This window comes from Pangasianodon hypophthalmus, chromosome 6 (genome assembly GCF_027358585.1).
Source record: "Pangasianodon hypophthalmus isolate fPanHyp1 chromosome 6, fPanHyp1.pri, whole genome shotgun sequence".
In the NCBI taxonomy this organism is placed as follows: domain Eukaryota; kingdom Metazoa; phylum Chordata; class Actinopteri; order Siluriformes; family Pangasiidae; genus Pangasianodon; species Pangasianodon hypophthalmus.
Genome location: NC_069715.1, coordinates 1,126,282 through 1,153,554, shown reverse-complemented (window position 1 = coordinate 1,153,554; position 27,273 = coordinate 1,126,282). Strand labels below are relative to the sequence as shown.

The 27,273-nt window shown below is 40.5% G+C and overlaps 2 protein-coding genes and 2 long non-coding RNA genes across 10 annotated transcripts; 2 read left to right on the top strand and 2 right to left on the bottom strand.

The window, feature by feature from the left end:
• Positions 1-4,550: 4,550 nt before the first annotated feature.
• LOC128318541 (uncharacterized) lies at positions 4,551-12,299 on the top strand. The gene is made up of 3 exons (XR_008301934.1): positions 4,551-4,810; positions 5,265-5,443; positions 12,026-12,299. It is a non-coding gene; the product is annotated as an uncharacterized LOC128318541 (long non-coding RNA).
• Positions 6,206-10,806, bottom strand: LOC128318539 (uncharacterized). Of its 2 annotated transcripts, XM_053235046.1 has the most exons (3): positions 9,869-10,806; positions 9,676-9,774; positions 6,206-6,544 (listed from the first exon to the last, which is right to left on the bottom strand). In XM_053235046.1, the coding sequence occupies exons 1-3, from the start codon at positions 10,603-10,605 to the stop codon at positions 6,238-6,240; spliced, it is 1,143 nt and encodes a 380-aa protein (XP_053091021.1). In that variant the 5' UTR covers positions 10,606-10,806; the 3' UTR covers positions 6,206-6,237. The 2 variants fall into 2 exon arrangements, with proteins under 2 accessions (XP_053091021.1, XP_053091022.1); XM_053235047.1 differs by lacking the exon at positions 6,206-6,544 and having other exon boundaries at positions 9,649-9,733; positions 9,869-10,802.
• A 3-nt stretch (positions 12,300-12,302) lies between the features above and the next one.
• LOC128318540 (uncharacterized) lies at positions 12,303-14,875 on the bottom strand. Its single transcript, XR_008301933.1, has 3 exons — positions 14,737-14,875; positions 12,842-12,969; positions 12,303-12,572 (listed from the first exon to the last, which is right to left on the bottom strand). It is a non-coding gene; the product is annotated as an uncharacterized LOC128318540 (long non-coding RNA).
• LOC113526893 (zinc finger protein OZF) lies at positions 14,836-20,624 on the top strand. Of its 6 annotated transcripts, none has more exons than XM_026914326.3 (7): positions 14,836-14,976; positions 16,834-16,873; positions 16,997-17,096; positions 17,470-17,741; positions 18,345-18,412; positions 18,552-18,742; positions 19,263-20,624. In XM_026914326.3, exons 2-7 carry the CDS (start codon positions 16,853-16,855, stop codon positions 20,435-20,437), a joined length of 1,827 nt encoding a protein of 608 aa, XP_026770127.3. In that variant the 5' UTR covers positions 14,836-14,976; positions 16,834-16,852; the 3' UTR covers positions 20,438-20,624. The 6 variants fall into 6 exon arrangements, with proteins under 6 accessions (XP_026770127.3, XP_026770126.3, XP_053091019.1 ...); XM_026914325.3 differs by having other exon boundaries at positions 16,991-17,096; XM_053235044.1 differs by having other exon boundaries at positions 16,834-16,874; positions 16,977-17,096.
• The last annotated feature ends 6,649 nt before the right edge of the window (positions 20,625-27,273 follow it).

The following is a 27,273-nucleotide window of genomic DNA, read 5'->3' as shown; positions in this document are numbered from 1 at the left end:
GCTATCAAAAATGGATAAAAGATACAAAATAAAAGAGCCTAAACACGGCTCTGGGGCGAAAAGAGGAGTATGTGTGGCTTAGACATGAGCTTGAGTGATACCACCAGCAGCAGGGCACGAACCAAGAAGCTCATGGGCCCCGCTCCTATATGCTTGAGCTGCCACCAAGCCCCAGCTCACGCTCTGAGTATCTCACAACAAGATGGAGGTCAATCTCCGCACTGGCCAAATAAATAGGCATAGTAAACAGTCATGAAAGCGTGGGAGCTGCTTTCCCTCGTCACGACTCTAATAAGAGTTCGGCGAGGACTATTCCTCACTGAACCACAATACTTAGAGAGCTTAGAGATAAATATATATATATATATATATATATATATATATATATATATATATATATATATATATATATATATACACACACACACAGTCAGGTCCAGAAGTAATTGGACAATGACAGAGTTTTTGTGATTTTGCCTTTATACACCACCACAATGGATTTAAAATAAAACAGTCAAGATGTGATCGAAGTCTAGACTTTCAGCTTTATTTTAAGAGGTTCCACAAAAATATGGCATTTACCATTTAGGAATTACAGCCATTTTCAACAAAGTACCTCCATTTTCAGGGGCTCAAAGGTATTTGGACAATTGACTGACGAAGTTAATTGACCAGGTGTGGTCCATTGCCTCGTTACTTCAAGACAAATGGAGCAGATAAAATGTCTGGAGTTGATATCAGGTATTGAGTTGGCATTTGGCAGCTGTTCGACTGGATCTACCAATATGAAGTCCAAGGAGATCTCAATGCAAGTGAAGGAGGTCATCATTAGGCTGAAAAAACAATATAAATCTATAAGAGAGATAGTAAAAACCTTAGGTGTGGCCAAATCAACAGCTGGGTACATTCTTAAAAAGAAAGAAAGCACTGGTGAGCTCAACAACATCAAAAGGCCTGGAAGACCACGGAAGACAACTAAAGTGGATGATCACATAATCCTTTCCTTAATCTACAATTAAGAGAGGCCGTCATGAATGTAAATACAGAGGGTTTACAACAAGGTGCAAACCACTGGTAACATTCAAGAACAGGAAAGCCAGATTAGACTTTGCCAGAAAACTGATGAAACCAAGATTAACTTGCACCAGAATGATGGGAAGAGAAAAGTATGGTGAAAGAAAGGAACAGCTCATGATCCAAAGTATACCACATCATGTGTCAAACATGGTGGAGGAAGTGTTATGGCATGGGCATGTATGGCTGCCAATGGAACCGGCTCACTGGTGTTTATTGATGATGTGACTGCTGACAGAAGTAGCAAGATGAATTCTGAGGTGTACAGGGCTATACTCTCTGCTCACATTCAGCCAACTGCTACAAAACTGATAGGATGCCGCTTCACAGTGCAGGTGGATAATGACCCTAAACATACTGCAAAAGCAGACTTTTTGAAGGCAAAGAAAAGGAATATTCTTCAATGGCCAAGTCAGTCGCCTGATCTCAACCCAATAGAGCTGCTTTTCATTTACTGAAGACAAGACTGAAGGCAGAAAGACCCACAAACAAGCAGCAACTGAAGGTGGCTGCAGTGAAGGCCTGGCAAAGCATCTCCAGGGAGGAAACTCAGCATTTGAGTTTTGAGAACATGGGCTCCAGACTTCAGGCAGTTATTGACTGCAAAGGATTTTCATCCAAGTATTAAAATTATGGTTATATTTACAATTATTTCACTTTATCCAAATACCTTTGAGCCCTGAAAATGGAACTACTTTGTTGAAAACAGCTGTAATTCCTAAATGGTAAATGCCATATTTTTGAGGAACCTCTTAAAATAAAGCTGAAAGTCTACACTTTGATCAAATCTTGATTGTTTTATTTAAAATCCATTGTGGTGGTGTATAAAGGCAAAATCACAAAACTCTGTCATTATATGTATATATAGATGTTAGAGAAATGTGACACTGGTCCTGAACCACAATAGAAACTTCTCTAAACCTATTCTAAGCTTTTGCTTCTTCAACCAAATTACCTCAGAGTACAACACCGCTCTGCTACCCAGCACAAATGTTCTGTCCGCACACTGAATGACAAAACCCAGGGGTTTATGTAGCAGTGCGCACAGTTGCTGCACGTCTCTGCTGATTGCCTGTGTTGGGTTGAGGCGCTATTTGCCTGAGAAGGCATCGGCAACGTTACAGAGAGTGAAGGCTAACACGTGCTTCCTTGGAGACATGTGAAGCCAGCCGCATCTTTCTGCACTGCTGCTACGCCGTCACAGGACAGCGTAACACACTCAGAGGAAGGCGCTATCCACCTCTTCCAAATGCGTGAGCCCACAGACAACCACGATTGGTTTGGGGAGACAGAGAACGCCCCTCCCACACAGAGATCATGGCCAATTTTACTCTTTTGACTCCAGCATGGACATGGCATCATCAGGATTTGGACAATAGAGTGAACGATAGAGTTGATAGAGTGAACACTTTTGTACTACTCAGAAGCCCAAAATTCTATTTTCAGAGTGAATAGAGAAAAACATAGACTTTTGGTACTGCAGTTCTATATTAAGTAGCCTTGGGGTCTAGCCACCATTAGGACACTTGCCAATTTGTCAAGTTAGGCAAACTGTCACAAAGGCTTTGGGGTAAGTTGTCACATGTGCCAACTTGTCCTGGTACAAAATGACACACAGAATTTGCTCAACAATCATTATGACATTATGTAATCAACTACTGTGTAAGAGAATTAAATGTTATTGTAAATTTATTATTTTATAGTTATATAATAATATATAGTTATATTATTTATAAGACATTATATGTTTACAAAGGCTATGCAGGGGATAGTGGTTGCTCAGTGGTTAAGACCTTGGGCTTACTGATTGTAAGGTCAAGAGTTCAAATCCCACTGCTGCTGGGCATTTGAGCAAGGCCCTTAACTCTCAACTACTTAGTTGTATGAATTAGGTGAATGTAAATTTCTCTGGGAAAAAAGCATCTGCTAAATACCATAAAAGTAAATCTGCCAAATGTCCACATGCCCCGCTCTCCCCATTTTGGTTCTTGTATTCATCTTACTACTCCAGGAACAAAATAATTCAGAACATCATCTTGGTAATACAATATGATGAGACATCTTTATATTAGCAAGATAATTTAAAAATGATGTTCTGGATTATTTTTGGATGTGATTTTTTTTCAATGTTTGTTATAGAAATTGAAACACATGAATCATTTTAGTGTGGGCAAAATATAAACATAAAAGAACATAACAGTTAATAAGCAAACAAATACACTACAGTTTAAATCCACATTATGCTCAATTAATGTACTTGCCTGTGTGGAAGTGGAGGTATGGTCAAGCGCCAGTTTGTGAATGGAGCGCGGAGCCAGAGAAGGTGAGTGGTAAGGATTGCATACCTGTGGGAAATTGTGGTAATGACTGTTCTGTGTTTCAGTGAGCAGTGATGAGAATAAAGCGAGGAGAGACGAGCGCCTCGAGAGAGAGAGAGCTGAGTGAGAGCTACCTCCACTGGGTTTTACCTATTCAAATTGTTGTACAGGCACAAGCATTGTGGCAGCTTAGATGTCATTAGGCCCTGAAGGTCCCTGCTCCCTATTTTCCCTAATGACATCTAAGATGCCACAATGCTTGTGCCTGTACAACAATTTGAATAGGTAAAACCCAGTGGAGGCTTGCGGGTGCACCCATACTGCAAATAAGAGTCATTAGGGAAAATAGGGAGCAGGGACCTTCTAACAGCAAAAATGAAATTCAATACAAAATTCAATTTGCATCAGGCACAAGAACTTCAAACCTGGTTGTATAAAAGGGGTATTCAGCTATGGAAGCTTGACTCCAATATCTCGTGAAAAAACGGCCTTTTCCACACCGTTTGGGTTACACCAATTCATGACCCTTACTTTTGGGGTGTTCAGAGCCCCAGAGACGTTACAACGACTCATGGACAGAATCCTCACTTCGCACACTGCTCATGCTGCTGCCTATCTAGATGATATCATTATCTATTGTAATGATTGGCAGTGGCACATTCAGCATTTGCGGGCTGTCCTGAGATCTCTGAGATGATCAGGACTCACAGCGAACCCAAAGACGTGCACGGGTGGAAGTATGGTATCTGGGTTTCCACCTGGGCCATGGGCAGGTGCGTCCCCAAATTGATAAGACAGCAGTGATTGCGGCCTGCCTGAGACCCAAGACCAAAAAGTAGGTGAGACAGTTTCTGGGGCTGGCTGACTATTATCGTTTACTCAGACGTATTGTTACGATCGCCAGCTGGAGTGCCCATGAACTCCACTAGAGGGCACTCCACCCCGGACTCCTGCCCTTGTCTTCTGGACTCCATTTCCCATGTGTTCCTTGCCCCTCATGTGATCTTACCATGTGCTACACTTGTTTGTGTGTCATGTTCTGATTGGTTCCTTGGTTTCATGTGTCATGTTCTCATTGGTTGGTTTTGTCATGTGTTCTCCTTGTCCTGTATAAGAGTTGCTCACACCTGCTCCTAGGTCGCTGATTATTGTATAGCCATCCCTTTTTCCTAGTTTCCGTGTGTTCCCAGTTTCCGTGTTTCCTAGTTTACCTGTGTTTTTGATCCTTGGACTGCTTTCCTTGTTTTTGATTGTTTGCTGCCTGCCCTGACCATTGCCTGTGTTTTGTATTACTCTTTTGCCTCTGCCTTGGATTATACTGTTTGCTGGTGCTCGAACCCTGCCTGTTTTGACCATGTGTGTAAATAAAGCCCTGCATTTGGATCCCCAACTCCGTTGACACGACCCCTACGTTGCACGTATATTGAACGTTTACATTTATCTGCATGTATATTTGCACCTTTGGAAGTATATTTGTATATTTAACAGAATTCACTGTTTACATTTACTCAGATGTATATTCATTCAGATGGTTACACTATATTTTTCACTCTGTTTATTTATATCTATTTATAACAAGTACACTGCTGTTACCTTCACACAAAATCTGTTCTATATTGCACTGACTGCATTGACTGTAAACACTTGATAAGAGAGAAGAGAAACAGTATTTCGAGGTTTGTAGGTCTATGCCTACATATACATATTTATTTGGATGTCACCAGCCCACTTACTGATCTTACTGAAAAGGGGGCGCCAGTTCCTGTACAGTGGACGGAGCCATGCCAGTAGGCTTTCACTCTGGTAAAAGCTGCACTCTGTGGAGGACCACTTTTACATTCTCCTGACTTCTCTCTCCCTTTTCTTTTGCAGACAGGCATGTCGGACAGACGATCGGGGGCCATGTTGTCCCAGGTGGTGGAGGGGGAGGAGCGCCCTGTACTGTACATCAGCTGCAAGCTCTCAGTGCGAGTTGGCAGCAGGCCAGATGGTTCCCCAGCCTGAGTCAGGTGGTGGGGGTATGTGGAAGTGGAGGCATGGAGCCGGTGAAGGTGAGTGGTAAGGATTGCATACCTGCAGAAAATTGTGGTAATGACTGTTCTGTGTTTCAGTGAACGGTGATTAGGATAAGAAGGGGAGAGACGAGGGCCTCAAGAGAAAGAGCTGAGTGAGAGCTGCGCTGCGCTCTATATATATATATATATATATATATATATATATATATATATATATATATATATATATATACACACTGCTCAAAAAAATTAAAGGAACACTTTTTAATCAGAGTATAGCATCAAGTCAATTAAACTCCTGGGATATTGATCTGGTCAGTTAAGTAGCAGAGGGGGTTGTTAATCAGTTTCAGCTGCTTTGGTGTTAATGAAATTAACAACAGGTGCACTAGATGGGCAACAATGAGACGACCCCCAAAACAGGAATGGTTTTACAGGTGGAGGCCACCGACATTTTTTTCACTACTCATCTTTTCTGACTATTTTTCACTAGTTTTGCATTTGGCTAGGGTCAGTGTCACTACTGGTAGCATGAGGCGATACCTGGACCCTACAGAGGTTGCACAGGCAGTCCAACTCCTCCAGGATGGCACATCAATACGTGCCATTGCCAGAAGGTTTGCTGTGTCTCCCAGCACAGTCTCAAGAGCATGGAGGAGATTCCAGGAGACAGGCAGTTACTCTAGGAGAGCTGGACAGGGCCGTAGAAGGTCCTTAACCCATCAGCAGGACCGGTATCTGCTCCTTTGTGCAAGGAGGATTTCAATTCAATTCAATTCATTTTTATTTGTATAGCGCTTTTTTACAAAGGTCATTGTCTCAAAGCAGCTTTACACAAACAAAAGTAAAGTGAAGTGTGTGTGTGTGCCGTCTCTGATGAGCAAGCAGGGCGACGGTGGCAAGGAAAAACTCCCTGAGAATGGTGATAGGAAGAAACCTTGAGAGGAACCAGGCTCAACAGAGAACCCATCCTCATATGGGTTTACACTGTAGTGTGCGTGTGTGTGAGCACAATGTGTGTTGGTGTAGTCCATGGAAAACAGCTGAAGCGTTTTCGTGGCAGTGTGAAGCATTGCCGGTGGACAGGTCCAGAGTGAAGGGGGGGAGGTCTGGATCACCAGCAGCTCAGGAGTGTAGCTCGGCAGAAGGAGAAGGAAAGTGGTTAGGTACACTCACAGTCACCGTGTGGAGATAAAACTCAACATCCACGAGTCCCCCAGATCTACTCCTTTGATAAAAACACTAGTCGCTAAATGCTAGGTTAAATAAATAAGTCTTCAACCTCGACTTAAACACTGAGACTGTGTCTGCTTCACGTACATTAACTGGGAGGCTATTCCATAATTTTGGGGCTTGGTAAGAGAAAGCTCTGCCCCCTGCCGTGGTTTTGGCAATGCGTGGTACTGATAGACAGCCTGCATCCTTAGAGCGAAGTAGGCGCGGCGGAATGTAAGGTACTAACATATCACTTAAATACTGCGGAGCGAGACCGTTTAATGCTTTATAGGTTAGGAGTAATGCTCATACTTCCTAGTCCTAGTAAGGACCCTTGCTGCTGCGTTCTGAACTATCTGAAGCTTATTTATGCATCTAGACGAACATCCAGATAGTAAAGCATTACAGTAATCTAATCTGGACGTGATAAATGCATGGACTAGTTTTTCAGCATCACTTAGCGAAAGTATATTTCTAATCTTAGCGATATTTCTGAGGTGGAAAAATGCTAACCTGCTTACATTATCTACATGCGCCTCAAATGAGAGATTAGAGTCTATAATCACACCGAGATCTTTTACTGTTAGACTACTTGAAACAGAGAGACCATCTAAAGTAACAGTGTGATCTCTAAACTTACTTCTAGCGGCTTGTGGTCCCAGTACCAGAACCTCTGTTTTTTCTGGGTTTAGCAGGAGAAAGTTGCTTAGCATCCAGTCTCTTATGTCTATCGCACATGCCTCAACTTTCTTTAACTGGCTATTCTCATCTGGCCTAGCTGAGACGTATAACTGTGTGTCATCAGGATAACAATGGAAGCTAATATTATGTTTACGGATTATGTTACCTAAAGGGAGCATGTATAACGTGAAAAGCAGTGGGCCTAAGACTGAACCCTGCGGAACGCCATATTCTACTCGATAACGTGCTGAGTGGTCACCATTTAAATCTACAAACTGATAACGATCAGTTAAATAAGATCTAAACCAGTCGAGGGCTGAGCCCTTAATTCCTACGACCTTTTCCAGTCTGTGAAGAAGGATATTATGGTCGATAGTGTCGAACGCTGCGCTAAGGTCGAGTAAAATTAATAGACTAATGCAACCCCGATCAGAGGCTAATAGCAAGTCATTGACTACTTTAACTAATGCTGTCTCTGTGCTGTGGTGGGGCCTGAAACCTGACTGATAAAGTTCATAGATATTATTACTTTGTAGATATGAAATTAGCTGCTGCGCTACTACTTTCTCTAGTATTTTAGATAGAAAGGGAAGGTTTGAAATCGGCCTATAGTTAGTTAAGTCGTTAGGGTCAAGGTCTGGTTTCTTCACTAGTGGTTTAATAACAGCTAATTTAAGTGATTTTGGAACGTACCCATTGCTCAGTGAGGAGTTAACTATTTTAAGCAGGGGTTCAGTTACGGTTCCAACTATTTGCTTAAGAAGACGTGTTGGTACCGGATCTAATAGACAGGTTGATGATTTAGCAGAAGAGATGAGCAAGATTAAATCATTCTCTTCAAGAGGAGTAAAACTTTCTAAGCTCTGACCTATGGTTAGTCTATCCTCCCAGTCTATTGTATAATTTGGACTTTGGGCCTGTATCTTCTGCCTAATGTTTTTAATTTTGCTATCAAAGAATTTCATGAAATCGTTACTTTTGTATGCTGTTATTGTGGAGATTTCTGTCGATGTCTTATTCCTAGTTAATTCTGCTATGGTGTTAAATAAGAATTTAGGATTACTTTTATTATTTTCTATAAGCGTTGATAAGTAAGTGAACCTAGCTTGCCTTAGAGCTTTTTTATAGGCTAAAATACTGTCTTTCCATGCTATTTTAAATGCTAGGAGTTTGGTCTGGTGCCATTTACGCTCTAGCTTTCGGGCGTTCTGTTTTAGAGAGCGGGTGTGGTCACTATACCACGGAGCGAGTTTCTTATCTTTAATTGTTTTTCTTCTAAGTGGGGCTACATTATCTAAGGTACAGCGGAATGTCGACTCTAAAAATTCTGTCGCCTGTTCGAGTTCTAAAGGGTCTGATGGTGACCCTATATTAGCGGATAATTCTGGTAGGTGATTAATAAAGCTCTGCGCGGTCGCAGGTGTTATTGTACGGCTAAATCGGTAGCGCGGTTCTGTGTGTACAATGCTACTGTGACGCACACAAAACGAAATCAGACTGTGATCTCATATTGCCTCAGACTGCGGGATTATCACTATATCGGTTATATTAACTCCAAGAGATAATATTAAGTCTAACGTATGACCTGCTTTATGTGTGGATCCTACAACACACTGATTGACTCCCAATGAGTCAAGTATGGATGTAAACGCTATCTTCAGTGGGTTGCCTATATTCTCAAAATTAATGTTAAAGTCTCCGGTAATTAACGCTCGGTCCACAGAAACAACTAGGTTTGATAGGAAATCTGTAAATTCACTAAGAAATTCAGAGTACGGTCCTGGGGGTCTGTAGATAATAACTAACGGAAGGGACTGTGATGACTTATCATTAGCGACTGCACTTATGTTACTATAAAGTGCTTCAAATGAATTAAAGTTTTGTCCTAGTTTCTGTACGATGGTCAGATTATCCTTACGAATAACTGCGACGCCTCCTCCTCTACCGGTTAAACGAGGCTGATGTATGTAGCTATAAGCGGGCGGACTAGCTTCATTTAATGCAACATAATTGTTCTGCCTAATCCACGTTTCTGTTAAACATAACACGTCATACTCCTGATCCGTGATCAGTTCATTAACTAAGAGCGTTTTAGACTCAAGAGATCTGATATTTATCAAACCTAGCTTTAGAGTAGAGGTGCAGGCTGCGCTCTCAGTATTATTATCTAATGTAGGTATGTTTATTAAATTGCTAAAACAGACTTTAGTCTTTCTTAATTTTAATACAGCACGGGGAACAGACACAGTCTCAATGCTATGTACCCTAGGTGACGACTCTAGGCAGCTAGCAGACAGTTGGGTTAAGCCAATTGTATCAGTCTGGTGAGTTGAACAGTAGCCATTATAATTGCAATCTAAGGTATGGCTTACCAGTCAGATGGTGCGTAGTGTCCTAGAGATGTTGTCCGAGAGGACCGCTGCTCCAGCTCTGCTTGGGTGCAGGCCGTCAGTACGGTAGAGCCTAGGACGCTCCCAGAAGATATTCCAGTTATCAATAAAGGGTAATTTCTGGTCTTGACACCATGACTGTAACCATTCATTAAAAGCAAATAGCCTACTGAACCTCTCAATTCCTCGCTGGAACGTGGGAAGCGGTCCTGACACGATGATCCTCGTCGTGGGCGATGTGCTGCGTACCTTCTCAATCAGGCTTCTGAAGTCCTTCTTCAGGATCTCCGTCTGCCTCAGCCTGGTGTCGTTCGTGCCAGCATGGAGGACCACAGCTCCGATGTTCTTCCCATTCAGGATCGCGGGTATCTGTGCAGCAACATCGAGAACACGAGCACCAGGAAAACAGTGAGTGCGCACCTTACCTTTAGCCGTGGTAGCACGGACGTGCCGGACGATGGAGTCTCCGATGATCACCGCGTCGCTTTCCGACTCGCGAAGTGGAGCGAAGCGGTTCCTGGTCGAGATCTCAAAAACGGGTGGCGGCAGAGGGGGAGAGGTCCTCGCCCGGGTCCTGGCTCGTGTCTTCCGCTGCTGCTGCATCCAGGCTCCGTGGTACCCCGGCGCCGGAGTGAACGAAACCTGGGCGGGCCGCGTCCTTGGTGCACTAGGCCTGGACAGAGAAATACGCAGAGTTGAGGTTTTGGGAGTGTTTGTTTCCCGCCGCGAATTTACCTGGGACAGGTGAGCGTCAGTCCGGGACGATTCCAGCGCGGCTTTCCACTGTCGCAGCTGGGCCTGCTTCACCTGTAGGTCGCGGATCTGCTTCTCCACAGCCTCCAACTCCAGATCCACCGAGTGCAGCTCGGGTGTATCCTCACCTGCACTCAAAGGCAGACATACAACCGACATGGTGTTTTAGAGCAGTAGTGTAACAGAAATAATCGGTGAGAAGCGTAAACAAACTTGTGGTAGCTGTGCTAACGGGCTAGCGATGCTAATGGGCTAACCGGCTAGAAGCGGGTGTTCTAGAACAAAATAAAATAAAACTAGTGTTATAAAAAGCGTTTCAAATGAGAATATTATAATATACTATCAGCTACTATAAATACTATAAAAAGTTTAAGAAATACTACTATATTAATATAAAAATCGAGAAATTTTTAGGTCAGCTTGGATCAGGATGAGCACTGCCAGAGCCCTACAAAATGACCTCCAGCAGGCCACTGGTGTGAATGTCTCTGACCAAATCAGAAACAGACTTCATGAGGGTGGCCTGAGGGCCCGACATCCTCTAGTGGGCCCTGTGCTCACTGCCCGGCACCGTGGAGCTCGATTGGCATTTGCCATTGAACACCAGAATTGGCAGGTCCTCCACTGGCGCCCTGTGCTTTTCACAGATGAGAGCAGGTTCACCCTGAGCACATGTGACAGACATGAAAGGGTCTGGAGAAGCCGTGGAGAACCTTATGCTGCCTGTAACATCATTGAGCATGACCGGTTTGGTGGTGGGTCAGTGATGGTCTGGGGAGGCATATCCATGGAGGGATGCACAGACCTCTACAGGCTAGACAATGGTACCCTGACTGCCATTAGGTATCGGGATGAAATCCTTGGACCCATTGTCAGACCCTACGCTGGTGCAGTGGGTCCTGGGTTCCTCCTGGTGCACGACATTGCCTGGCCTCATGTGGCGAGAGTATGCAGGCAGTTCCTGGAGGATGAAGGAATTGATACCATTGAATGGCCCCTACGCTCGCCTGACCTAAATCCAATAGAACACCTCTGCATCATTATGTTTCGGTCCATCCAACGCCGCCAGGTTGCACCTCAGACTGTCCAGGAGCTCAGTGATGCGCTGGTCCAGATCTGGGAGGAAATACCCCAGGACACCATCCGTCGTCTCATTAGGAGCATGCCCCGACATTGTCAGGCATGCATACAAGCACGTGGGGGCCATACAAACTACTGAGTACCATTTTGAGTTGCTGCAATGAAATTTCAGCAAAATGGACTGGGCTGCTGCATCATTTTTTCACTTTGATTTTCGGGGTGTCTTTGAATTCAGCCCTCTGTAGGTTGATCATTTCATTTCCATCAAACGATGTGGCATCCTTTCGTTCCTAACACATTACCCAGTCCATATCAGTATAGATATCCAGCATGATATTTTTCCCCATTGAGACCTGATGTGTTTTCAAAATGTTCCTTTAATTTTTTTGAGCAGTGTATAATGTGTGTGTTGTGTGTGTATGTGTGTGTCATTTAAAACAAAACCGCTAAAAAGCAAGTGAGGTCTGAACGGCCAATAAAAAGACCCTTTTTTTTTTAGTGGTTCCAAGCCTGGCTCCTGTGTCCTCATTCTCGTCCCGAACCAGAGCAAGTGTCACAGCATGATGCACAGAGATGAACACAATCAAGACAGAAGGAAATCTAAGAATAAAATACTAAACTCCCACTCACCATCATGGACAGCACTGTAACGATAGTGGAGTCATTCAGGTTCCTGGGCAACACTATCTCTCAGGACCTGAAGTGGGACATTCACATTGAGTCCATTCTTAAAAAGGCCCAGCAGAGGTTGTATTTCCTTCGCCAGCTGAGGAAGTTCAACCTGCCACAGGAGCTGCTGAAACAGTTCTACTCTGCCATCATTGAATCCGTCCTCTGCACTTCAATAACTGTCTGGTTCAGCTCAGCTACCAAATCTGATCTCAGAAGACTGCAGAGGATCGTCCGGACTGCTGAGCGAATCACTGGTACACCCCTTTCCACTCTCCAAGAACTGCACACTCCCTCTACACGCTACAGAGCACTGAGCACCAGAACGGCCAGGCACAGGAACAGTTTCTTCCCTCAGGCAATCCATCTCATGAACACTTGACAATAAAACGTGGAACACACAACACTATCATACATTTATTTACTTAACACACATACTTATTTACTTTTCAAATTTGCACATAACATATCTGTACATACAAAATTGTCTATTTTGTATATTGTGTTTTTGCTATTTTGTACATTGTCTATTTGTATATTTGTATATTATTCTTTTTTTTTATCTGTGTCTTGTCTTGTCACTGTCATTCTGTTGCACTGTGGAGCTTCTGTCACTAAAACAAATTCCTCGTGTGTGTAAACATACCTGGCAATAAAGCTCATTCTGATTCTGATTTTGAATGTTTCTGACATTGAATGTTCAGGAAAAACATCCTCAGTTTGGTCCAGTGGAGCTTCTCATCTCCCTGCAATGCTGTCGGAACGAGGCTGTTTCTGTGGAATTTATTTGAGGAAGTAATGCTGATCACAAACCTACTTGGAATAATTTTTTATTTGTGGTTTATGACTGATAAATGCTTTTTCTACACTGAATTAAAGTTGGATATTCATATAAGGTTTGGGTGTGGTTTAAAACCTGAAGCCTGATACCTTTAATTATGAAGCGTAGAGTAAAGCTTTAAAGTCATATTAAATATGTATCTTAAATTGTTTTTAAAGATAAAAGAGATATACAATTCTTTCTTTCTTTCTTTCTTTCTTTCTTTCTTAGTGTTAGTATTAGTGTTAGTATTAGTTTTAATGTTAGTATTAATGTTAGTGTTAGGATTAATGTATATTAGTGCTAGTGTTAGTGTTAGCTGGTATTAGTGTTAGTATAAGTAGTAGTGTTTGGATTAGTGTCAGTGTTAGTATTGGTTGTAATGTTAGTATTAGCATTGATGTTACAATTAGTGGCAGTGTTAGCGTTGATTAGGATTAGTATTGGTGGTAATGTCATTATTAGTATTGGTAGTAATGTTAGCATTACTACCAATACTAATTGTATTGGTAGTTACAATACAATGTAATTAGTGGTAGTCTTAGCGTTAGTATTGGTGGTAATGTTAGTGGTAGTGTTAGCGTTAGTATTGGTGATAATGTTAGTATTAGTGGTAGTGTTAGTATTAGTGTTAGTATTGGTGGTAATGTCAGTATTAGCGTTAGTATTGGTGGTAATGTTAGTATTAGTTGAGGTGTTAGTGTTAGTGTTAGTATTGGTGGTAATGTTAGTGTTAGTGGTAGTGTTAGTGTTAGTATTGGTGGTAATGGTAGTATTAGTGGTAGTGTTAGTATTAGTGTTAGTATTCGTGATAATGTTATTATTAGTGTTAGTATTAGTGGTAGTGTTAGTATTAGTGTTAGTATTGGTGATAATGGTATTATTAGCGTTAGTATTGGTGGTAATGTTAGCATTTGTGGTAGTGTTAGTATTAGTGTTAGTATTGGTGGTAATGTCAGTATTAGCGTTAGTATTGGTGGTAATGTTAGTATTAGTTGAGGTGTTAGTGTTAGTGTTAGTATTGGTGGTAATGGTAGTATTAGTGGTAGTGTTAGTATTAGTGTTAGTATTCGTGATAATGTTATTATTAGTGTTAGTATTAGTGGTAATGTTAGTATTAGTGTTAGTATTGGTGGTAATGTTAGTGGTAGTGTTAGTTTTAGTGGTAATGTTAGTATTAGTGGTAGTGTTGGTGGTAATGTTAGTATTAGTGTTAGTATTGGTGGTAATGTTAGTATTTGTGTTAGTATTAATGTTAGTATTGGTGGTAATGTTAGTGGTAGTGGTAGTGTTAGTGGTAATGTTAGTATTAGTGGTAGTGTTGGTGGTAATGTTAGTATTAGTTTTAGTATTGGTGGTAATGTTAGTGGTAGTGGTAGTGTTAGTGGCAATGTTAGTATTAGTGGTAGTGTTGGTGGTAATGTTAGTATTAGTGTTAGTATTGGTGGTAATGTTAGTGGTAGTGTTAGCATTAGTATTGGTGGTAATGTTAGTATTAGTGGTAGTGTTAGTGTTAGTATTGGTGGTAATGGTAGTATTAGTGGTGTTATTAGTGGTAGTGGTAGTATTAGTGGTAGTGTTAGTATTGGTGGTGATGTTAGTATTAGTGGTAGTGTTAGTATTGGTGGTAATGTTAGTATTAGTGGTAGTGGTAGTGTTAGTATTAGTGTTAGTACTGGTGGTAATGTTAGTATTAGTGGTGTTATTAGTATTATTATTACTCGGATGCTCCAGTAGGTGGCAGTGTGCATGTCTGGTATCCAGAAGCTGACAGCAGTAGAAGAAGAAGCGCGGTAGTTTTCCTGACTGGATTTCTGATCTCCCTGACCCAGCTTCATCCTCTCCAAACTGATATCATTCCTCTCAGGGCTTTCCAGCGAATATTAGATTTAATCTGGTTTAAAATGAATAAAAGTGTCTGTATGTGAGGTGGTTCACTACATCCTGCTTTAAAGCTCGAGGTGAGTTGAACTGAAGCTTGCTAACTGAGCTGTTCGGCTAACGGATAGCGGCTAAATCCCAAATCACTCCATATTCCCTATGTAAGTGCACTAGATATGCTTTGTAGTGAGTTCTTGTGCACTAGCTAGGGCACACTGTAGACGCTATGTGACATTTGGGATTGAACCTTAGTGAATTGTTTCAGGTAGTCAAGCCCTGAGGTAACTTTTTTTTTTTTTTAAACATCAGTCTGTAAAGATTTTCTTGCTTTTTGTATACTGGAAAACTCATTTCTCTTCTACAATTTACACTTTATCAAATTTTGTACATTTAATAGATTTTGTTAGCATTTAACTATTCTTCTGTATCATCTTTTTTGGGTTTTTTTTGCCTTTTTCAGGGTGTGGCATCTCTTTTAGTTTACACTTATATTAATTACATTATTTTTCACTATGATGTTTTCTAATGAAAATAAGAAAAATAATAAGAAAATGTTACATTAAGGCTCAGCGATATGATAACAAAACATCAATATTGTGGTAAATTATGTCACAATACACTTTTGTGAGATATCACAGATATTGTGATAGCTATTTAAAGTAAATTTTTAAGTAAACAAACTATGTTGTGATATTTACAAACTATTTAATTTACTAAATTACAAAATATATTATGCTTTTTTTTAAGAAACAGATAAATAAATAAATTACCACTGAATTCTACCACTGAACCAGCAATATCTTAGTATTTTAGATAATTTTTAGAAAATTAAGATTTTACAATATCTTAATATTTTAGTAAATTACAAAAATGGTCTAATTTTGAAATAAATTACAAACTGACCAGAAGCAGATAATTTGTTAAAATTTACTTAACTCAAAAATGTTATATTATTTACAGATTTATTTTTTTATAAATAAAAATTATTTAAATGCAATACTGCTGTATCGTGGACAGTGATAGTGATAGAAATTGTGTATTGTTGAAATGCCTTTGAGCATCGTGATATATTTTTGTATTAGAGGCCACTGCTGTTCCTGTGAGAAGTTAGGAGGACACTGTTATTTTTGTTATTGTTATTGTTAGTGTAGTTACAATGGAATTTAATGGAGAAAAATTTAAACAATCTCAAACATAAATAACAGTCAGGTTCAACTCCTAAAAATAAAAGTGGAAGAGATTCTTTTTTCACTCAACGCTTTCATTTTCCAGCGATGTTCAGCGTCATATTATTGAGAATCTACCGTAGAAGTCATGCACTCAGTTGTGCTGAATTAATGAAGAGGCTCAGCTAGTTAGCGAGCTATGAGATGACACACTTGATGGCTTTGATGGCGGTGTTAGCTTGAAAGTTGAAGCTTTTGAAGCTGATCTGTAGCAGAAAGAGCTGAACAGAATAAAGAATTAAAGCGCCGCTGCATCGTTCTCTTAAGGGAGAGATGAAGCGAGGGCTACATCCCACTGCACCGCTATCAGGAGGTAGTCGACTGGCATTGTGCGTAATGTAGGAAATCGTTAACCAAAGTGAACATAAACCAACATGTCCCGAGAAATCTAAACTCTAGGGCGCTTTTGACGATCACATGTTAACTATAAAGATCTGCAAGTCGTTCACTTTATTGTATTGTTCTTAGTGGTTCTGGATGTTTTTTCTCGAATTGTTGTATGTTAATTCACACAAGAAGAATGGTCCTAATAGGTTCTAGTGGTTTTTAATAGTATCCATAAAATCCCTAATGGAAGCACAGCATAATGTGATGAAAACCATTAAAGCTGATTCCCGTTAAAGTCCAGAATGTGATGGAAACCATCAGAGATGCACTGTAATGTTATTATTTTTATTTAGTTGCTTGTTTGCTTTGTTTGTTTGTTTTCAGAAGGGCTAGTGGGGAAACCATGAAGCCATGCTCACTAGTGGTAAATATTCATGCTCCATAAAATGTTACCAGTCTCTACTGAACATTTCTAAACAGTCACGTTAAGATATGTATGCTAATCGGTGGATTCTTGTTCATACATGCTTCGCTCCGGGAGGGCAAGAACATGCAGCTAAACGAGGACACCTGTGAAAGCAACACACACAACGAACTGAAAATTATCTACATTAAAGAAGAAGAACCTAACGATGACGAGTACCTCTGTGAGAGCAGTCTGAGTCTAAATTATACTCTTCATGATTCTTTTTTTTTTTTTTGACCATTTCATTACACTAGACTTTGTTTCTCACAACTTCATGAACTTCATTTTTCATACTGTAGCTCGTGGACTAAAACCACTCAAAGTACCCAGTACAACTTCGCCCACTACAATAATCGTTTTTGCATTTCTTGTCGGTGGGTTTATATAATATGTGTAAGTTGGAGATTACTCCTACAAACATTCTTCTTTATACAAAGTTAGTTTCTGGCACTTTCACAGAATCACTTCTGACAAAGCTTTAACCAGGCTTAAGTGTTAATCAAAAATTCCTTGTGCATTTATTTGGCCATTATTTTTTCCTTTGTTGTGTCCAGACTGTGAGGATTGCAGATGCTTTTTCTACAACAAGTGTGAGGTTCATGGTCCAGCTCTCTTCATCCATGATACCCTCGTTCCCATGGGAGTCACTGACCGAGCCAGACAAACCCTTCCTCTCGGTCTCGAGGTTGGGCAGTCCGATATTTCTGGTGCAGGCCTGGGAGTGTTTAATAAGGGGGATACCATTCCAGTTGGTGCTCACTTTGGGCCTTACCAGGGAGAACGGGTAGACAAAGAAGAAGCCATGAACAGTGGATACTCTTGGGTGGTGAGTTTGTTTCCTATTAAATAAATATAATTTTATATAAACATTCAAATTATAACTGATAAGTGCATATCTGTGAGCCTGACTAACCAGCAGCAAACGTTAACCTCAAGCCTGTATGTTCTCTTCCTCTAGTGACCGTTTGGATATGATAATAATTAAGACAATAATAAATGTATTCATTTATATAAAATGTGCTTTTTAAGCCTCTGAAAGCCTTAGCACCCATGCTTCACAGTGTGGAGTAGGGACCAGAAAGTCGATTGGAGGTACAGAATGTTGGTAAACTGCAGAAATGGGCAATAGCTTCTACAATAGAGGGAATACTAGAAATTTTTTTTTGTTGCATTTTATATTGTAATGGAATGAGTACAAGTGAGAACCCTGATTGGTAAATTATGAGCATGTTGTTCAGCATTAAAATGATGTTTTCTGCTGGAAAGTGGGAAAAGAAGACCAAAAATGGCCTTAAAGTGGAAAAAAGAAGCCTTAATTATATTTTTTGGATTAAAAGAGGATTTAACAATCCCTGGATTAGACATGAAGATGTTAAAAAAAAAAAAAAGTAAATGCAAATAATTATATCATATACAACAATTTTTTCAGATCTATAGGAATGGACAGTGTGAGGAATACATAGATGCTAAAAGAGAGATGTATGCTAACTGGATGAGGTGAGTTATACACTGCTAAAATGTGACAGTCATCAGTTTTAGTGCTCATTATTTGCTTGGAAAAACTTGGAAAAATCTTAATCTTACGTGTTCCACTCATAGATCACTTTTTTCCCCTCCATGCCCCTCATTCTGTCAGGTATGTGAATTGCGCTCGTAATGATGAAGAGCAGAATCTGGTTGCGTTCCAGTATCGAGGGGGGATTATCTACCGTAGCTGTCGACCCATAAAACCAGGACAGGAGCTCTTGGTGTGGTACGAGGAGGAGTATGCTCAAGATCTTGGAATTACCTTCGACTACCTCTGGAGCAAAAAGTGCTCTGCAAATGGTTATGTCCAAACACTGTAATTTTTAATGCTTATTTGCTTTAAACATAATTTTAGATCTTAAAACCAAAAACTAGCATATCATAATCATATGACTGGTTTTCTGTTCTGATACTATAGACTTATTTCATCAGGAAAATCATAAGCTAATTTTTGTTTCATTTTTACTGACCATAATAGGTGGTGCAAAGCACACTGGTTCCATATAACCGCCTAATGTCAGGGAACCAAAGAACTTGTACATGATGTAATGTAGGAATCAAGACTCAACACGTCATGGAACAAAGCAGGAGTTTACAGGGGAGGTGACAGATTAACTGAAGTATTGACCCAGGAACATAGCAGTATCTCAGATAACAAGCCCTCACTAACCCATATGTAGAAGAGTATTTGTATTACTGGCTGTGTCACTTTACATTACGCTGCTTTTCGCCAATCACAGAGGTTATCCATTATGCTTTGCACGGCTTCCAGTCAGGAAGATGTTTTGCAATTCACTTTTGTTTTCTTTTTCCGCTTCAGAAATGAACGACGCTATGCAAGTCTTCTCCTGCTCCATGTGTCATCTTTCCTACACAGCTCAAATTTACCTCCACAGACACATGAGGAGATGCCACCATGATGAATATGTGAGAATGTTGCAACAAGAACAGATGAAATCTGAGAATCTGGAGACCACAAGCAGCTCCAGTAGTGAGCAAGTGTCTTCTCACCACAGTAACACGTCTCAGGAAGAAATGCACGACTGCCCAGATTGTGGGATGAGTTTTACTTTACCGAGCCACCTCGAAATACACCAGCGTGTTCACACAGGAGAAAAGCCCTATCCCTGCCCACAGTGCGGGAAGAGTTTTACTCAACAGAGTAATCTCCGAACACACGTACGCGTTCACACGGGAGAGAAGCCGTACCAGTGCTCACACTGTAGCAAGAGTTTTACTCATCGGAGTAGCCTCCATCTGCATCAGCGCATTCACACAGGAGAGCGGCCATACCACTGCTTATATTGTGATAAAAGTTTTATACAACAGAGTGCTTTCCAGCAGCACCAGCGCATTCACACAGGAGAGAAACCGTATCAGTGCTCACAGTGCGGGAAGAGTTTTACTCAGATGAGCTCGCTCCAACTACACCAGAGCACTCACACCGGAGAAAGACCGTATCAGTGCTTACAGTGTGGAAAGAGATTTACTAGACAGAGTCATCTCCAAACACACCAAAGCACACACACGGAAGAGAAGCCGTACCACTGCTCACAATGTGAAAAGAGTTTTACGCTACGGAGTCAACTCCAAGCACACGCTCGCATTCACACAAGAGAGAAGCCGTATCCTTGCTCGCACTGTGGGAAGAACTTTCCTTTCCAGAGCCATCTCCAAATTCACGAGCGCAGTCACACCGGCGAGAAACCGTTTCACTGCTCAGTGTGTGGGAAGAGTTTTATCGACAGAGGCACTCTCAAAACGCATCAGCGCATCCACACCGGAGAAAGGCCGTATCGCTGCTCAGAGTGTGGCAAGACTTTTACTCAGCGGAGTTCTCTCCAGCGACACCAGCGACTTCACACAGAAGACAAGCTCTATCACTGCTCAGGATGTGGGCGGGGTTTTACTGATTTAAGTACGTTTCAGACGCACAAGTGCACTTACACTGAGCCATCAGCTCATGATATTGATCTCGCAAATCAAGAAACATGACTATCATTATTGTTTATTGGGTTAGCATGAATACTAAACGAGTTTTAGCTTTAATGTAGCTGTTGGTTTTGACTTCTTGTTGGAAGCAACAACAAATGTATTGCATATAATATTTTATTTCAGTGTCTGTCTTTAAGCTTTCTATTCCTTTGTAAATAATTCATAAAGTCTATATGAAACTTTTAAAGGGAATTTATAATCCTTGAATAAACTAACCTAACCTATTTAAATTTAAAACATCGTTTCTTAATCTTATTATGGCGTGGTCGTGTGCAGCCAGTCATTAAGAGAAAAGGGGTTGAGGAAGAATTGGGCAAAATGCTGGAGATACAAGTGAAAGAAGAGTCACATTGGAACAGTCCCATCATGCTTATGCGAAAGCAAGAAGGATAGTTACAATTCTGTGTGGATTTTCACTGCATGAATGTGGTTTAGAAATTTGATGCAGTGCTGCGTATTTACGAGATACTAGATAGGCTGGGTGCAGCTTGCTTTTATTCAGCATTGAATTTAACTCTGGGCTCCTGGCAGATTCCTGTGTCTTTAGCCCATGACCAGGAAATCAAAGTCCCCCATCCTTAAGGATGTACCAGTTCTTAAAATGCAGTCGGAAGAATCAAGAGAGAGGAGACAACGGGCTCGAGTGTGAGGATACACTGATGTTTGAGTGTTTTTTTAGAGTATAAATGTTGCACCTCACTAAAAAAAAAATAACATTAAAGTGTGAGATAGCAAGCATTAATTTTTAGCATATAATCACTGTTGCATGGCAAACAAGATATCTTAGGAAGTGAAGATATCTTGAATAAAGTAAAGGTTATCTACTATTTCTTATTATGAAATTAGTATATAACAAATATAAGACCATTAAACCTATTGGCAGGTAAATTTGCTTCTTCCTAGAACCAAGCACTTGAAATCAGTAACTAGGTCTAGGAATAGCCTTAATCTTATATTTGTGTAATAACAATCTGAGAAATATTAGTTGAATATGCCTATATTCAAGAATTTTTTTGCTTGCTAGGATATAATTTTTTGCACTGTGTGTGTATGCAGATTTGTTCAGTTAATACACCTGAAAAACATGGCATCAGTAACTGAATTCAATACAGTTGCTTTAAAGTGATGCTTCAGTGAGCAAGAATGTCACATTTGGTAAACATGTTTGTCCTAGTTTTCTTTTCTTGCATCCTTTCTTTCCTTCCTCTTTGGGAGGAGCTAAGAAGAAAAGGAAATGAGAAGGTGCAGTTTAAAAAATTTGATTCCATGATCGTACCAATGATCACGTATATTCACTTGCTTTATTCCGACTTCTCTAATTCTGTTTCTCAGCTTCTCTCTCTGTCCGATACTGAATGCATTGCAGTATCACATGTTTCACAGTTTCGATAACCTGACACATATCACACTTCCCTGTGTTGTGCTTTCTTATCATGTGTCGTGTTAAGATTAGTTAAGTGTGACCAGTGTTGAGCCGAATCTGAACCACAAAGTACCGATGGTACATATTCAGTTCAGTTCAGTTTTATTCATATTGTCCTTTTGACACGACATTGTCACAAAGCAGCTTTACATTCCAGATTTAGATTTATATCCTTAATGAGCAAGCTAGAGGCGGAAGAAACTTACCTTTTGAGGAACAAGACTCTAAAGGGAACCCATCCTCTTACGGGTAACAACTGTGTAGTGCAATTATAAATCACTATTACAGTAAGTCTCAAAGTGTTTTATTCCTCTCATTCCACTGCAGTGTAATTTTTTTATTGATTAAAGAATGGCACATTATACTTTGTATTCATTTACATTTGCATTTACTGTTGTGGAGCGTTGGTGAAAAAAGTCAGTTCCTGTTGTCACTTATGTTATAGCAGCTATAAACAGTCGTTCCCTGGCCAGCTTTAACTTAGTTACAGCTTTACCTCTGACTGTTACAAAGCACTGACACTGGAGACTCCTTCAATACATGTCACATATATGTCTCCATACAGTAAACTTCACCATACCAATGATTTTTTAATCCGTTAAAGTGGTGTGTTTGACCTACGAGTCCCTGTGAATGAGCTGTTAGCATAGAAACGATAATGTATTAGAATGAGCGTGTTAATATAAACCTGTGATTTGCAGCTGCACTACTGTCAGAACTGCTGTTATAGAAAATTAATCAACACCTTCTGACCAATAAGAATCCAGAATTCAACAGCACTGTGGTGTAAAGTTCTAATAATTTGTGGCTCCCAGAATGTTCACTCTGTTGAGTTATCTCTGGGTTTTAAGAACATTTTTATGTATTGTTTATCAACTTTCCCGCAACACTTGATTTGCAGGAAAGCTAATGATGTTAGTTGGAGTCTGAATGTTTTATAAGCAACGTTTATTACTTTACAACATCTAATATTTTCAAATGTTACTTTTGTAATGTTACAGCCTGACCCTCTTTATCACGGCAATACACAATGTGGACTTTAGGTGGCAGCACTGGACCATTTTTTGTGTGTGTGTGTGTGTGTGTGTGTGTGTGGGTGTGGGTGTGTGTGTGTGCGCACATGTGTGCTTTCCCTGTCTCAGATCGGAGGCAGTAATAACAGTGATTTATGCAACACAGTGGTGACAGGAACAACCACACTGATGGAGGCATGGTGAGGATTTTTATTCTTCCCTTAGGGAAATGTGTGTGTGTGTGTGTGCTACTCTAATGATGTTTACTGATGCTTTCACCCACATCAGCCTCCGTCAGCGGCTCACCGCACCATATGTGTGTATGTCTGTGTATGTCTGTGTATATTTGTGTATCACGCACTCACAAAAGGATAAATAATTAAAAAAATAAAAATCAATCTGTATCGTGTACATTAAAATAACCAGCAAAATCTATTGTACTTATTATAATGTTGTAATATTATAAAGAACACAGTTCCAATAAACACAGATTCAACTGAAGAGTCTGAAGTGATTTAATTATATTAATGATTTCCCTCTTTTTAAGTGACTAATTCTAACTAACCCCGATCCTTATCCCCTAATCTGTAATCAATCTTCAACCATAATTAACTCTCATCTTCACCATGTACAATAATCTCTATTCCCTAATTCTACAAACCTAACCACAGATCTAAGATTAATTAAACCTAATCCCTAAAGCCTATTTCTTAACCCCCTACTGCCTATAGCATAGTTCCTAACTCCCAGTCCCTACATCCTAAGCCAATACAAACACATCTAACCACAACTATACCTAACCCTTAAACCCCAAAACCTGATCCCTATACCCTAATACCCCTATACCCTAACTCCTATACCCCTACACCCCTATACCCTAACTCCTATTCCCCTATACCCTAACCCCTATACCCCTATACCCCTACACCCTAACTCCTATATCCCTAACCCCTCTACCCTAACTACTATTCCCCTATACCCTAACCCCTATACCCCTACACCCCTATACCCTAACTCCTATATCCCTAACCCCTCTACCCTAACTACTATTCCCCTATACCCTAACCCCTATACCCTAATACCCCTATACCCTAACTCCTATATCCCTAACCCCTCTACCCTAACTACTATTCCCCTATACCCTAACCCCTATACCCCTACACCCCTATACCCTAACTCCTATATCCCTAACCCCTCTACCCTAACTACTATTCCCCTATACCCCTACACCCCTATACCCTAACTCCTATATCCCTAACCCCTCTACCCTAACTACTATTCCCCTATACCCTAACCCCTATACCCCTACACCCCTGTACCCTAACTCCTATTCCCCTATACCCTAACTCCTATATCCCTAACCCCTCTACCCTAACTAGTATTCCCCTATACCCTAACCCCTATACCCCTACACCCCTGTACCCTAACTCCTATTCCCCTATACCCCTATACCCTAACTCCTATATCCCTAACCCCTCTACCCTAACTACTATTCCCCTATACCCTAACTCCTATACCCTAACCCCTAAAATCCTAACCCCTATAACTCTAACTCCTATGCCCCATACCCTAACCCGTAAAATCCTAACCCCTATACCCCTATACCCCTAAAATCCTAACTCCTATGCCCCTGTACCCTAAACCCTATATCCCTAACTCCTATACCCCTAACCCCTATACCCCTATACCCTAACCCCTAAAATCCTAACCCCTATACCACTAACTCCTATACCCCTGTACCCTAAACCCTATATCCCTAACTCCTATACCCCATACCCTAGCCCAATACCCCTTTACCCCTATACCCTAACTCCTATACCCCTAAATCCTATATCCCTAACTCCTATACCCTAACCCCTAACATTTACACATCCCTGTTATATAAACGTGACTATTTGATTAAGATTATCATTCACTTTAATATTTACTGTAAAGCTCTGTGAAGTTTTAAATGTGAAAATGAAAATTGTTGTAAAAAGAATTTTGTTATTATTATTATTATTATTATACAGAAAATATGAGAATATAGGTAGGTGTGTGTGTTTGTTTCACACTGCACTGAAATATTGCTCTAAATGTATTCATTTGTCTGCTGGACATCCTGCAAACACAAATGCGCACACACACACACACGCACATATTCCTGTTCTCACTGCCAACCTGACATCCGGCCAAAACCAACGGGCTTTAAAAACTCCCACACGGATGTGTGTGTGTGTGTGTGTGTGTGTATGCGCGTATGTGAGTTTGGGTCCGCCAGGAATGTAGGTACTACTACTCAGTCTGGTCTGGATCTGTGTGTGTGTGTGTGGTGTGTTGTTGATAAAGAAGTTGTTTTGTGTCTGTGAGTCTTAGACATGCACCTCTGGTCAGTGTTTTAGACACTCTGTGTGTGTGTGTGTGTGTGTGTGTGTGAGAGAGAGAGAGATCTGGCCCATCTGGCCCCTCCTTCTCTGTGAGGGCATAAAATTGTCTGTGTTTAGCAGTTTGGCCTTAAAAGAGAAACAACAACAAATCTCCGGTTCAACCCTCAACCACTGTGTGTGTGTGTGTGTGTGTGAGGTGAAATGGTGCTTAGTCTGAGTAAATACTGATTCACCAACACTCATCTTTCACGCTCTTCCTCCGTCTGCCACTCTTTCCTTCTGTCTGTTTCCATGTTTCTTAAGCTAAGAATTTCCAACAAAAAAGTGTGTGTGTGTGTGTGCGTGTGTGCGTGTGTGTGCGCGTTTCCATCAGCTCCTGCTCTGAACATTCTGAAGATAACTGACATGATGAAATCATCAAAATAATGCCAGCCAATCACACACACACACACACACACACACACTCATGGGCTGTGTCTCAAACTGCTACAGTAAGATACAAGTGTTCTTACATCTTCTCTGTTCTTCTCATCCTGGAAAATGAAAATACGATTTGGAACAAGGTACAGAGACGCTGCATCACACAGAACAGTCGCCAGAAAAGAGAATGCAGTAACGTCACACTGTTGAACGCTAATACATGATAATCAAACAAACTCTAACAAGTTACAGTGTAACATCACAAACATTAATGACGAGGAAACAAAATCCTTTATTATAACAGGGAAAAACCCATTCATTGGTTCAAGTCTACCATGATTTATATCACACTGCTTTTGAATTCTTGATTGTGATTGGTCAGAAGGTGTTGATTTATTTTTTATAACAGCAGCTCTGACAGTAGTGCAGCTGCAAATCACAGGTTTATATTAATGCGCTCATTCTAATACGTTATCGTTTCTATAGCAACAGCTCATTCCCAGGGACTTGTATTGCAGAAGCTCCACATATAAAACATGTAATCATTGATCTGTGAGGAGACGTTTATTTAACATTTATGGAAGGAGTCTTCAGTGTCAGAGCTGTAACTTTAAGTTTTCTGATATCTTCAGGACAGAGAAGTTTACGCTTTGTGGTGTCTCTGTAACACGATAAGCTGTATTTTATTTATTTATTTATTTTTTGTCTTATTAAAGACAAAGTGAGGCTGGTGAGGGAACAAGTGTTTACAAGTGTAACAGCTATAACATAACTAACTTGTTTCATGGACATTCCACAACATTAAATGTAACTAGAAATGCATGAAATGTATGACCTGTTCTTTAATAAATAAAAAAATGAAATTGTTTTCAAATTTCTATGGTATTAGGGGAATAAAACACTCCGAGACATGCTGTTATATGATAATAATCAACTGGGAGTGGTCTGATGTAGCCTGATGTGAAATGGAGTTGCAGTAACCATCCTGAAGTTGATTATTTTCCTGTAACGGCACACCTCCTTACATCTCAAACTTTAATCCTTACATCTCAAACTTACAGTTTCCCTGAAGGTGAAAGAAACTCATATTATGATTCTGCATTGCATTTATTCCATTTACCATTGGGTTTGGAAATACCCCGTGAAGCATTTACCACATTCATGCATCGGGCAACTTAAAATATCTCTCAGTAATTTTTGCGTTTGGGACGGAGCCTTAACATGACTCATTTCTAGTAATAACAAAAGGAAAACCTGTACTGTGATACTGAGGTGTGTGTTTAAACGTCTGGTCACCATTTAGGTTTAGTCATGAACATATTCAATATTCTCACACACACACACACACACATACTCTGCTTCTCGTAGTGTTTTGTTCCATAACAGGAATTATGTCATCTCCTTAACCTCAGACACTGTAGGTGGTTTTGCCATCCAGTGGCACAGCACTGACCTTTCTGGAAAACACGCACAGATGTGTTGCCATTGTGGCTTCTTGAGGTTATATAACACTGAGCTGGATGGTTCAAGTATTTTGTTTTTTTTTTTTTTGGGTGGGGTGGTACAGTGTGCGGTGTGTGTGAAGGCAACATGAAATATGTCCACAGCTTTGTC